The sequence below is a fragment of the Oncorhynchus tshawytscha genome, linkage group LG16, assembly GCF_018296145.1.
Source record: "Oncorhynchus tshawytscha isolate Ot180627B linkage group LG16, Otsh_v2.0, whole genome shotgun sequence".
In the NCBI taxonomy this organism is placed as follows: domain Eukaryota; kingdom Metazoa; phylum Chordata; class Actinopteri; order Salmoniformes; family Salmonidae; genus Oncorhynchus; species Oncorhynchus tshawytscha.
In genome coordinates this window covers 75,863,090-75,876,183 of record NC_056444.1, presented here as the reverse complement: position 1 = coordinate 75,876,183, position 13,094 = coordinate 75,863,090, and the positions used below count along the sequence as shown (strand labels likewise).

Sequence of the window (13,094 nt, the reverse complement as noted above, 5' to 3'; positions counted from 1 at the left end):
GCTGTGGCTGATAGATGGGGTTATAGAACAGTTCAATGAGCTCTGGCTGATAGATGGGGTTATAGAACAGTTCAATGAGCTGTGGCTGATAGATGGGGATATAGAACAGTTCAATGAGCTGTGGCTGATAGATGGGGTTATAGAACAGTTCAATGAGCTGTGGCTGATAGATGTGGTTATAGAACAGTTCAATAAGCTGTGGCTGATAGATGGGGTTATAGAACAGTTCAATGAGCTGTGGCTGATAGATGGGGTTATAGAACAGTTCAATAAGCTGTGGCTGATAGATGGGGTTATAGAACAGTTCAGCATGGTGTATACACTTATGATAGTTTTGGGGTGATGTCATCCTGGACTAAAGACTGATGCTTTGTGTTGTGTGTGTGTGTGTGTGTGTGTGTGTGTGTGTGTGTGTGTGTGTGTGTGTGTGTGTGTGTAAATGAAGTAAATGAAGGATGAATGCATTTTTACTTTGTGTCTTGACCCATCCCTCACGGGATAGTTAGACACCATTTTCTTTAAGTCAATTAAAGAAAACTTTTGTGTGTAGGTACCAAACACAAAACAATCCTGGAGGCTCGCAGTGGGCTGGGTCCTATCAAGGCGTACCCTCGGCTGGGCCCCAAACCCCCGGGGGAGCTGGGAGGGGGACCACTGGACCCCAACACTGAGGAACGCACCTTCCACTGTGAGATCTGCAACGTGAGGGTCAACTCTGAACTGCAACTCAAACAGGTAAGGAAGATGGTGTGTGCGTGCGTGCATGTGTGTGTGTGTGGGATTTGCAACATGCGGGTCAATCCTGAACTGTAACTCAAACAGGTGAGAGAGGCGGGGGCCACATACAGTAGACCGCTTTATCCAGATGACTTCTCATTTTCACACTAGGTCCCTAAAGACCCCTAGAGGTGATGTCCTATTTTTATACTAGCCACCTAAAGACCCCTAGAGGTGACTACTAATTTTCACACTAGGCCCCTAAAGACCCCTAGAGGTGACTTCTCATTTTTACACTAGGCCCCTAAAGACCCCTAGAGGTGACTTCTCATTTTCACACTAGGCCCCTAAAGACCCCTAGAGGTGATGTCTCATTTTTACACTAGGCCCCTAAAGACCCCTAGAGGTGATGTCTCATTTTCACAACAGGCCCCTAAAGACCCCTAGAGGTGACTACTCATTTTCACACTAGGCCCCTAAAGACCCCTAGAGGTGATGTCTCATTTTCACAACAGCCCCCTAAAGACCCCTAGAGGTGACTACTCATTTTCACACTAGGCCCCTAAAGACCCCTAGAGGTGATGTCTCATTTTACACTAGGACCCTAAAGACCCCTAGAGGTGATGTCTCATTTTTACACTAGGCTCACACCAGGCCCCTAAAGACCCCTAGAGGTGATGTCTCATTTTCACACTAGGCCCCTAAAGAGGCCCCCCCTAGAGGTGACTTCTCATTTTCACACTAGGCCCCTAAAGACCCTTAGAGGTGATGTCTCATTTTTACACTAGGCCCCTAAAGACCCCTAGAGGTGACATTTTCACACAAGGCCCCTCTAGAGGTGACTTCTTTTCACACTAGGCCCCTAAAGACCCCTAGAGGTGATGTCTCATTTTCACACTAGGCCCCTAAAGACCCCTAGAGGTGATGTCTCATTTTTACACTAGGCCCCTAAAAACCCCTAGAGGTGATGTCTCATTTTTACACTAGGCCCCAAAAGACACCTAGAGGTGATGTCTTATTTTCACACCAGGCCCCTAAAGACCCCTAGAGGTGATGTCTCATTTTCACACTAGGCCCCTAAAGACCCCTAAAGGTGATGTCTCATTTTCACACTAGGCCCCTAAAGACCCCTAGAGGTGACTAGGCCCCTAAAGACCCCTAGAGGTGATGTCTCATTTTTACACTAGGCCCCTAAAGACCCCTAGAGGTGACTACTCATTTTCAAGGCCCCTAAAGACTAGGTGCCTAGGCCCCTAAAGACCCCTAGAGGTGACTTCTCATTTTCACACTAGGCCCCTAAAGACCCCTAGAGGTGACTACTCATTTTCACACTAGGCCCCTAAAGACCCCTAGAGGTGACTTCTCATTTTCACACTAGGCCCCTAAAGTCCCCTAGATGTGATGTCTTATTTTTACACTAGGCCCCTGAAGACCCCTAGAGGTGACTTCTATTCCAAATTGACCGCCAGCACGTACTCCTTATGTACTAACTGAGAAGATTGAATCGGGGAAATAATTATGGTGCAACCGCAGTCGCCATATGACTGTGTCGGTCCTGTGTCGTCTGGCTGCTGTCTAACCCTTTATATCGCTCTCCCTCCCTGCAGCACATATCTAGTCGAAGGCACCGGGACGGAGTGGCAGGGAAACCTAACCCTCTTCTCAGCCGACACAAGAAGCACAGGGTAGCTGACCTCACGGTAACCTTTCACTTCTGATCACTTACCTGACCTCTACTGGGCCAAGGCTAGTTTAACTAATGATTATCCCTTGCCAGGGCTAGCTCAAATTCACTAGTTTATCCACTGATAGTGAGGAGGTTGTTTTCTGAGTAATCAGTAGGTAGATGCATTACTAATGCCCTGAAGTTCCATTTTGGAATGTGCTGGACATACAGTCTAATCAGAAGCCTCTGTGTTAAGACAGATCAAATAGGTACAAACTGAAATGGTTTTCTATCTTTGTTTTGTGCTACATGTGTTCAGCGTCTGCCACTTAACTCCCTCTCTCCCTCTCTCCCTCTCTCCCTCCCTCAGTCCTCTCTGCACTTCTCTAAGGATCTCTCCAAATGTTTGGGGGCAGGGCTCTTGCCCAGTCCCCTGGCTGTTGCTGCGGCGATGGCCGCAGCCGCTTCCTCGAACCACCAATTGGCTCAGCTTCGTGCTGCAGCTGCGTCTTCGGCCCAGCACCACCCGCATCACCACCACCACCACCACCTATTACAGGGCCCACCTCTCAGCCATGCCATCTTAAGACCCGCCCCCGGGCCCATGCGCACCTCCCACGTGCCAATCCTCTTCTCTCCTTACTGACTCCACCTCCTCCACCTCGGCCAGTCAGGAGCAGCCACTACAAAAGCACACTGTGAAGAAATAAATGTAAACAAACAAACCATCGGTAAACAAAGAAACATGTAGATGAGAAGAAATGAAAGGGAAGAGAGCATCTGAAAGAAGGAGATGGAGTCCCTCGTTTTCCTTTTTCCCTGAGCTAAAACTCTCCTTCCATCTCAGAGGCTTGTGACTGTGAGTGATAGACTGATGGAGAGAGAAGGAGAGAGAGGGCAATAGAAGGAGAGATACTCAGTATGCATTGGATGGACTGCAGTATGCTTGTTCATTTCTCACCTCTCTCTCCCCACAAACTGTGAGATCCATCACACTGATGGCTCTTATAAAACACACACACACACACACACACACACACACACACACACACACACACACACACACACACACACACACACACACACACACACACACACCTCCATTGCAACTACCTTTCAGTACAGTATGTGATGCGTATACATACTCTTTCCTCATCATTCTGGTCTTAAGTGTTCTTACTGTACTATGCACCTCCAAACCAAGAGAATAATGTCACTGCAGTATGTCAGCACAGAGAGAATAATGTTACTGCAGTATGTCAGAGAGAATAATGTCACTGCAGTATGTCAGAGAGAATAATATCACTGCAGTATGTCAGTTCAGAGAGAATAATGTCACTGCAGTATGTCAGAGAGAATAATGTTACTGCAGTATGTCAGAGAGAATAATGTCACTGCAGTATGTCAGTTCAGAGGAAATAAGGTTACTGCAGTATGTCAGTTCAGAGAGAATAATGTCACTGCAGTATGTCAGAGAGAATAATGTTACTGCAGTATGTCAGAGAGAATAATGTTACTGCAGTATGTCAGCACAGAGAGAATAATGTCACTGCAGTATGTCAGTTCAGAGAGAATAATGTCACTGCAGTATGTCAGCACAGAGAAAATAATGCATTGCAGTATGTCAGTTCAGAGAGAATAATATCACTGCAGTATGTCAGAGAGAATAAGGTTACTGCAGTATGTCAGTTCAGAGAGAATAATGTCACTGCAGTATGTCAGAGAGAATAAGGTTACTGCAGTATGTCAGTTCAGAGAGAATAATGTCACTGCAGTATGTCAGAGAGAATAATGTTACTGCAGTATGTCAGTACAGAGAGAATAATGTTACTGCAGTATGTCAGCACAGAGAGAATAATGTCACTGCAGTATGTCAGAGAGAATAATGTTACTGCAGTATGTCAGCACAGAGAGAATAATGTTACTGCAGTATGTCAGAGAGAATAATGTTACTGCAGTATGTCAGTTTAGAGAGAATAATGTCACTGCGGGATGTCAGTTCAGAGAGAATAATGTCACTGCAGTATGTCAGTTTAGAGAGAATAATGTCACTGCAGTATATCAGAGAGAATAATGTTACTGCAGTATGTCAGTACAGAGAGAATAATGTTACTGCAGTATGTCAGTTCAGAGAGAATAATGTCACTGCAGTATGTCAGAGAGAATAATGTCACTGCAGTATGTCAGCACAGAGAGAATAAGGTTACTGCAGTATGTCAGAGAAAATAATGTTACTGCAGTATGTCAGTTCAGAGAGAATAATGTTACTGCAGTATGTCAGCACAGAGAGAATAATGTCACTGCAGTATGTCAGAGATAATAATGTTACTGCAGTATGTCAGCACAGAGAGAATAATGTCACTGCAGTATTTCAGCACAGAGAGAATAATGTCACTGCAGTATGTCAGTTCAGAGAGAATAATGTCACTGCAGTATGTCAGAGAGAATAATGTCACTGCAGTATGTCAGAGAGAATAATGTTACTGCAGTATGTCAGAGAGAATAATGTCACTGCAGTATGTCAGAGAGAATAATGTTACTGCAGTATGTCAGAGAGAATAATGTCACTGCAGTATGTCAGAGAGAATAATGTCACTGCAGTATGTCAGTTCAGAGAGAATAATGTCACTGCAGTATGTCAGAGATAATAATGTTACTGCAGTATGTCAGTTCAGAGAGAATAATGTCACTGCAGTATGTCAGAGAGAATAATGTCACTGCAGTATATCAGAGAGAATAACGTTACTGCAGTATGTCAGTACAGAGAGAATAATGTCACTGCAGTATGTCAGTTCAGAGACAATAATGTCACTGCAGTATGTCAGCACAGAGAGAATAATGTCACTGCAGTATGTCAGCACAGAGAGAATAGTGTCACTGCAGTATGTCAGAGAGAATAATGTCACTGCAGTATGTCAGAGAGAATAATGTTACTGCAGTATGTCAGTTCAGAGAGAATAATGTCACTGCAGTATGTCAGCACAGAGAGAATAATGTCACTGCAGTATGTCAGAGAGAATAATGTTACTGCAGTATGTCAGAGAGAATAATGTCACTGCAGTATGTCAGAGAGAATAATGTCACTGCAGTATGTCAGAGAGAATAATGTCACTGCAGTATGTCAGTTCAGAGAGAATAATGTCACTGCAGTATGTCAGAGAGAATAATGTTACTGCAGTATGTCAGTTCAGAGAGAATAATGTCACTGCAGTATGTCAGAGAGAATAATGTCACTGCAGTATATCAGAGAGAATAATGTTACTGCAGTATGTCAGTACAGAGAGAATAATGTCACTGCAGTATGTCAGTTCAGAGAGAATAATGTCACTGCAGTATGTCAGCACAGAGAGAATAATGTCACTGCAGTATGTCAGAGAGAATAATGTTACTGCAGTATGTCAGTTCAGAGAGAATAATGTCACTGCAGTATGTCAGCACAGAGAGAATAATGTCACTGCAGTATGTCAGAGAGAATAATGTTACTGCAGTATGTCAGTTCAGAGAGAATAATGTCACTGCAGTATGTCAGCACAGAGAGAATAATGTTACTGCAGTATGTCAGAGGTCTTTGCTATAATAAATGTGTCTAGTCATGTATAACTGTGGCAATACTCCATAAGACTGTAAATTCCTCTTCCTGCTCTTGGGGGCACAATCAAAGTGAGAAAGCAACATTGTTCCTCATTGGTGGTGACCCCTAGGTTCTCTTCCAATTGGCCCTGGCCCTGGGTGCTTCTCCAATTGGTTAGAGGTGACCCTAGGTCCTTCTCCCATTGGTGGCCCTATATGTCCTTGTTAGATTATTACTGTGGGTGACAACAGGCAGTCTCTTCCCAATGTGTGAAGCGTGGAGGTCAGGGAGAGGAGAAAATGACTGCAGGGTACTGTGCCCTCCTGTCGTTCCTGTGGCAGTGCTAGGTGAGAGGAGGGCCAGCGCAGATCAGTAGAGATATTAACCCTAATTCACTGTGTAGGAGGCCGAGACATGCAGCTGTTTGAAAATAGACTAACAACAAAGATGTCTGCATTGGAAATGTGTCAACCTCTATAGGGATAACAGCTAACCTCTATAGGGATAACAGCTAACCTCTATAGGGATCACAGCTAACCTCTATAGGGATCACAGCTAACCTCTATAGGGATCACAGCTAACCTCTATAGGGATCACAGCTAACCTCTATTGCGCTCAGAGCTTATCTCTATAGGGATCACAGCTAACCTCAATAGGGATCACATCTAACCTCTATAGGGATCACATCTAACCTCTATAGGGATCACAGCTAACCTATATAGGGATCACAGCTAACCTATATAGGGATCACAGCTAACCGCTATAGGGATCACAGCTAACCTCTATAGGGATCACAGCTAACCTCTATACGGATCACATCTAACCTCTATAGGGATCACAGCTAACCTCTATAGGGATCACAGCTAACCTCTATAGGGATCACAGCTAACCTCTATAGGGATCACATCTAACCGCTATAGGGATCACAGCTAACCTCTATAGGGATCACAGCTAACGTCTATAGGGATCACAGCTAACCTCTATAGGGATCACAGCTAACCTCTATAGGGATCACAGCTAACCTCTATAGGGATCACAGCTAAACTCTATAGGGATCACAGCTAACCTCTATAGGGATCACAGCTAACCTCTATAGGGATCACAGCTGACCTCTATAGGGATCACAGCTAACCTCTATAGGGATCACAGCTAACCTCTATACGGATCACAGCTAACCCTCAGCACAGGGTAGAGGAGGATGTGTCAACCTCTATAAGGATCACAGCTAACCCTCAGCACAGGGTAGAGGAGGATGTGTCATCCTCTATAGGGATTACAGCTAACCCTCAGCACAGGGTAGAGGAGGATGTGTCATCCTCTATAGGGATTACAGCTAACCCTCAGCACAGGGTAGAGGAGGATGTGTCATCCTCTATAGGGATCACAGCTAACCCTCAGCACAGGGTAGAGGAGGATGTGTCATCCTCTATAGGGATCACTGCTAACCCTCAGCACAGGGTAGAGGAGGATGTGTCATCCTCTATAGGGATCACAGCTAACCCTCAGCACAGGGTAGAGGAGGATGTGTCATCCTCTATAGGGATTACAGCTAACCCTCAGCACAGGGTACAGGAGGATGTCTCAACCTTTATAGGGATTACAGCTAACCCTCAGCACAGGGTAGAGGAGGATGTCTCAACCTTTATAGGGATTACAGCTAACCCTCAGCACAGGGTAGAGGAGGATGTCTCAACCTTTATAGGGATTACAGCTAACCCTCAGCACAGGGTAGAGGAGGATGTCTCAACCTCTATAGGGATTACAGCTAACCCTCAGCACAGGGTAGAGGAGGATGTCTCAACCTCTATAGGGATCACAGCTAACCCTCAGCACAGGGTAGAGGAGGATGTGTCAACCTCTACCCTCAGCACAGGGTAGAGGAGGATGTAGGGATCACAGCTAACCCTCAGCACAGGGTAGAGGAGGATGTGTCAACCTCTATAGGGATTACAGCTAACCCTCAGCACAGGGTAGAGGAGGATGTGTCAACCTCTATAGGGATCACAGCTAACCCTCAGCACAGGGTAGAGGAGGATGTGTCAACCTCTATAGGGATCACAGCTAACCCTCAGCACAGGGTAGAGGAGGATGTGTCAACCTCTATAGGGATCACAGCTAACCCTCAGCACAGGGTAGAGGAGGATGTGTCAACCTCTATAGGGATCACAGCTAACCCTCAGCACAGGGTAGAGGAGGATGTGTCAACCTCTATAGGGATTACAGCTAACCCTCAGCACAGGGTAGAGGAGGATGTGTCAACCTCTATAGGGATCACAGCTAACCCTCAGCACAGGGTAGAGGAGGATGTGTCAAGCTAACCCTCATAGGGATTACAGCTAACCCTCAGCACAGGGTAGAGGAGGATGTCTCAACCTCTATAGGGATTACAGCTCCCTCAGCACAGGGTAGAGGAGGATGTCTCAACCTCTATAGGGATTACAGCTAACCCTCAGCACAGGGTAGAGGAGGATGTGTCAACCTCTATAGGGATCACAGCTAACCCTCAGCACAGGGTAGAGGAGGATGTGTCAACCTCTATAGGGATTACAGCTAACCCTCAGCACAGGGTAGAGGAGGATGTCTCAACCTCTATAGGGATCACAGCTAACCCTCAGCACAGGGTAGAGGAGGATGTCTCAACCTCTATAGGGATTACAGCTAACCCTCAGCACAGGGTAGAGGAGGATGTGTCAACCTCTATAGGGATCACAGCTAACCCTCAGCACAGGGTAGAGGAGGATGTGTCAACCTCTATAGGGATTACAGCTAACCCTCAGCACAGGGTAGAGGAGGATGTCTCAACCCTCAGCATAGGGATCACAGCTAACCCTCAGCACAGGGTAGAGGAGGATGTAGGGTCACAGCTAAACCTCTATAGGGATTACAGCTAACCCTCAGCACAGGGTAGAGGAGGATGTGTCAACCTCTATAGGGATCACAGCTAACCCTCAGCACAGGGTAGAGGAGGATGTGTCAACCTCTATAGGGATCACAGCTAACCCTCAGCACAGGGTAGAGGAGGATGTCTCAACCTCTATAGGGATTACAGCTAACCCTCAGCACAAGGTAGGAGAGAGAATAAACAGAGGAGGAGATGCAGCAGAGGTAGAGAGAGAGAAAACACTGAAGTGACAACCACCCAGTAAAACCCTGCCCAGCACCTCGTTTATTTTGGATTCCTCCCTTCCTGTTTTAAAATAGAAAGCCCTGCAATGCACATTATTTTACCATGACTGATCAATACTGTTGTTCGTTTGGTTTCCTGGGTGGTTAATTTTCATAGTTACACAATTATACAAGAAGAAACTAGTGATGTACAAATTATGGAGAAAACAAACAATTTATATGTTTCTATCTAGGAGGGAATGGCTGCTAACTGCACTCAGGGAGAAGGGTGAGGAGGCTGGGAGAGAGAAGGGTGGGAGAGAGAAGGGTGGAGGAGAGAAGGGTGGAGGAGAGAAGGGTGGGAGAGAGAAGGGTGGAGGAGAGAAGGCTCAGCACAGGGGAGAGAGAAGGGTAGAGGGGAGAGAGAAGGGTGGGAGAGAGAAGGGTGGGAGAGAGAAGGGTGGAGGGGAGAGAAGGGTGGGAGATTACAGCTAAGAGAAGGGTGGGAGAGAGAAGGGTGGAGTCAACCTCTATAGAGAGAAGGGTGGGAGGGAGAGAAGGGTAAACAGAGGGGAGAGAGAAGGGTGGGAGAGAGAAGGGTGGAGGGTGGGAGAGAAGGGTGGGAGAGAGAAGGGTGGGAGAGAGAAGGGTGGGAGAGAGAAGGGTGGAGAGAGAAGGGAGGGAATGGAGGAGGAGAAGGGTGGGAGAGAGAAGGGTGGGAGAGAGAAGGGTGGGAGAGAGAAGGGTGGAGGAGAGAAGGGTGGGAGAGAGAAGGGTGGGAGAGAGAAGGGTGGGGAGAGAGAAGGGTGGAGGGTGGGGAGAGAAGGGTGGGAGAGAGAAGGGTGGGAGAGAGAAGGGTGGGAGAGAGAAGGGTGGGAGAGAAGGGTGGGAGAGAAGGCTGGGGGAGAGAGAAGGGTGGGGGAGGGTGGAGAGAAGGGTGGAGGAGAGAAGGGTGGGAGAGAGAAGGGTGGGAGAGAGAAGGGTGGGGAGAGAGAGAAGGGTGGAGGAGAGAAGGGTGGGAGAGAGAAGGGTGGGAGAGAGAAGGGTGGGAGAGAGAAGGGTGGAAGAGAGAAGGCTGGGGAGAGAAGGGAAGGGTGGGAGAGAGAAGGGTGGGAGAGAGAAGGGTGGAAGAGAGAAGGCTGGGAGAGAGAAGGGTGGAGAGAGAAGGCTGGGAGAGAGAAGGGTGGGAGAGAGAAGGGTGGGAGAGAGAAGGGTGGGAGAGAGAAGGGTGGAAGAGAGAAGGCTGGGAGAGAGAAGGGTGGAGGAGAGAAGGCTGGGAGAGAGAAGGGTGGGAGAGAGAAGGGTGGAGGAGAGAAGGCTGGGAGAGAGAAGGGTGGAAGAGAGAAGGCTGGGAGAGAGAAGGGTGGAGGAGAGAAGGCTGGGCGAGAGAAGGCTGGGAGAGAGAAGGCTGGGAGAGAGAAGGGTGGAGGAGAGAAGGCTGGGAGAGAGAAGGCTGGGAGAGAGAAGGGTGGAGGAGAGAAGGCTGGGAGAGAGAAGGCTGGAAGAGAAAAGGCTGGGAGAGAGAAGGCTGAGAGAGAGAGGGTGTGAGAGAGAAGGCTGGGAGAGAGAAGGCTGGAAGAGAGAAGGGTGTGAGAGAGAAGGGTGTGAGAGAGAAGGGTGTGAGATAGAAGGGTGTGTGAGAGAAGGGTGGGAGAGAGAAGGGTGGAGGAGAGAAGGCTGGGAGAGAGAAGGGTGGAAGAGAGAAGGCTGGGAGAGAGAAGGGTGGAGGAGAGAAGGCTGGGCGAGAGAAGGCTGGGAGAGAGAAGGCTGGGAGAGAGAAGGGTGGAGGAGAGAAGGCTGGGAGAGAGAAGGCTGGAAGAGAAAAGGCTGGGAGAGAGAAGGCTGGGAGAGAGAAGGCTGGAAGAGAGAAGGGTGTGAGAGAGAAGGGTGTGAGAGAGAAGGGTGTGAGATAGAAGGGTGTGTGAGAGAAGGGTGTGAGAGAGAAGGCTGGAAGAGAAGGCTGGGAGAGAGAAGGCTGGGAGAGAGAAGGGTGGAGGAGAGAAGGCTAGAAGAGGGTAGGCTGGAAGAGAGATTGCTGGGAGAGAGAAGGGTGGGAGAGAGAAGGGTTGGAGAGAAGGCTAGAAGAGAGGCTAGAAGAGAGAAGGGTGTGAGAGAGAAGGCTGGAAGAGAGAAGGCTGGAGGAGAGAAGGCTGGGAGAGAGTAGGCTGGAAGAGAGAAGGCTGGAGGAGAGAAGATTGGAGGAGAAAAGGCTAGAAGAGAGAAGGCTGGAAGAGAGAAGGCTGGAAGAGAGAAGGGTGGGAGAGAGAAGGGTGGATTATTTAGGAGGGGATATACTGAGTGCAGAGACTGGAACTGCGCTGCCCACCTAGGCTAACTGCACTGACAAGGAGTTGAGTAGAGAACCAAAGGAAGAGGAGCCTGCCCTGCTGAACACTGCTTTAACACTATAGTACTGAGTCGTGAAAAGGCACAAAACAGAGGAAAACACTCCAAAACAGATGAACAGGGGGAGGTACCACCTAAATTTGCATTTGTTTTCTGTTACAAAACGTTTTGAAACTTTCTGCCCCAATGAACACTACCCTAACAAAGATGTACACTACCCTTCCATGGAGAAGCAATGTGCTCTTTGGTCTTACCTCTGTTCGGATATGGCGATGCAATGAGCAATTTGAGCGGAGAGAGTTAACGTGTTATTGTTAAGCGTAAAAAACATGTTTTTTACATTACAGGGATATGTACAGTTAAAATTGATTGGGTTAGGAGTTCTTCCTAATCACAGATGACCTCACCAGGTAAAACTCTGGGTCTTATAGTGCTTTCAAGACAACTGGGAACTCTGGGGATAAATCATGACGTCAGTGATCTTCAGGTCAGAAAGTTGGCGCTCTAGAAAGAGGACTGAGTTCCTGACTTGGAATTCCGAGTTGGATGACAATTATTTTCCTAATTCCCAGTTATCTTGAAGTGCACTGAAGTTGGAAGTCTAAGAGTTCCCATTTTCCATTTGTTTTGAACGTGGCATTAAGTGTAGCGTAATGCATTTAGTCCTGGTCAGGTCACATGGTCAGGATTAACTTCCTGGCCCTATTCAGTAAACAGAAAATGTGCCTGAAAATATTCCTTTTATGTTCTTCCAGAGAGAAGGAGGCCTTCAGAGGGTATTATAGTTGAGAGCCCCAATGCTAAATGGACCCCTAGACCCTACATCCTTTGTATGCATTTGGAGAGATCTCAGCGAATTGGACACATGTAAGTATATGGTAAAAATGCCATCTAGTCAATCAGTCGGCCAGATGGTGCTTCTACCATACTGCGTATCTAGTCATCTAAGATTTCCACAAGTGCCTATGTTGTAGGCGTCCATTTGGGACCGGGGAGAAGGACAATGAAAAAGTGGGGCTTAGGGACCGTCCCTTCATATTAAAGAGCCCTAATTTAATGGTAATAATGGCTGTTGTCCTATTCGCTACCCTACTCCTAAAGTGTGCAATTGTACACTCCCTAAAATGGATTTAACAGGAATTGGCTGGTGTAAGGAGCATGGTGGAAACTTGCTTGTACCAATCCAATCCTTATAAGTACATAAGAGGGAGTGTACACTCGGTAAAGGGTACAGAATCGTAATGAAACCAATCTCTGCTTGGGGAACAGGGTACGTACACGCCAGGTGGCGAGCTGGGATTAAAGTTGATCTGACAAGAGTCGTAGTTTAGTTTTTGTGTTTTTGTTGCATTGTTTCATTTTAATGTGTGAGAAATATGTTTGAGTATTGAGTAATATATCCTGATATGACAGAATATATGATTATATCAATGCCATCACTTAAGAGCTGACTGAGTCAGTTTATCCAACACTTCTCTTTTGAATAAATTGATCTTAATCCTGATCTTGATCTTAAACTTGATCTTGATTTGGTGGGGATGATTTGTAGTGTACTAGGATCAGTGCTCTTGTTCCTGTTGTTATGTATCTGAAATGGTACCCTATATCCTACATGTATATAGTGCACTAGGCCCATAGGGCTCTGGTTAAAAGTAGTGCACTATATAGGGAATAGGGTACCATTTCAGA

The 13,094-nt window shown here is 47.0% G+C and overlaps 2 protein-coding genes across 4 annotated transcripts in view; both read left to right on the top strand.

The window, feature by feature from the left end:
- The window catches only part of LOC112215234 (zinc finger protein 385A), a 149,122-nt gene extending 143,520 nt beyond the window's left edge, over positions 1–5,602 (top strand). For all 3 annotated transcript variants that reach the window (XM_042299650.1, XM_042299653.1, XM_042299652.1), the window contains 3 exons: positions 551–735; positions 2,325–2,417; positions 2,754–5,602. In XM_042299650.1, the coding sequence (XP_042155584.1) occupies positions 551–735; positions 2,325–2,417; positions 2,754–3,029 (554 nt within the window). In that variant the 3' untranslated portion in view covers positions 3,030–5,602. The remainder of the gene's footprint in view (positions 1–550; positions 736–2,324; positions 2,418–2,753) is intronic.
- LOC121839693 lies at positions 5,034–8,272 on the top strand. Its single transcript, XM_042299936.1, has 3 exons — positions 5,034–5,048; positions 7,095–7,764; positions 7,899–8,272. Exons 1-3 carry the CDS (start codon positions 5,034–5,036, stop codon positions 8,270–8,272), a joined length of 1,059 nt encoding a protein of 352 aa, XP_042155870.1.
- Positions 8,273–13,094: the final 4,822 nt, after the last annotated feature.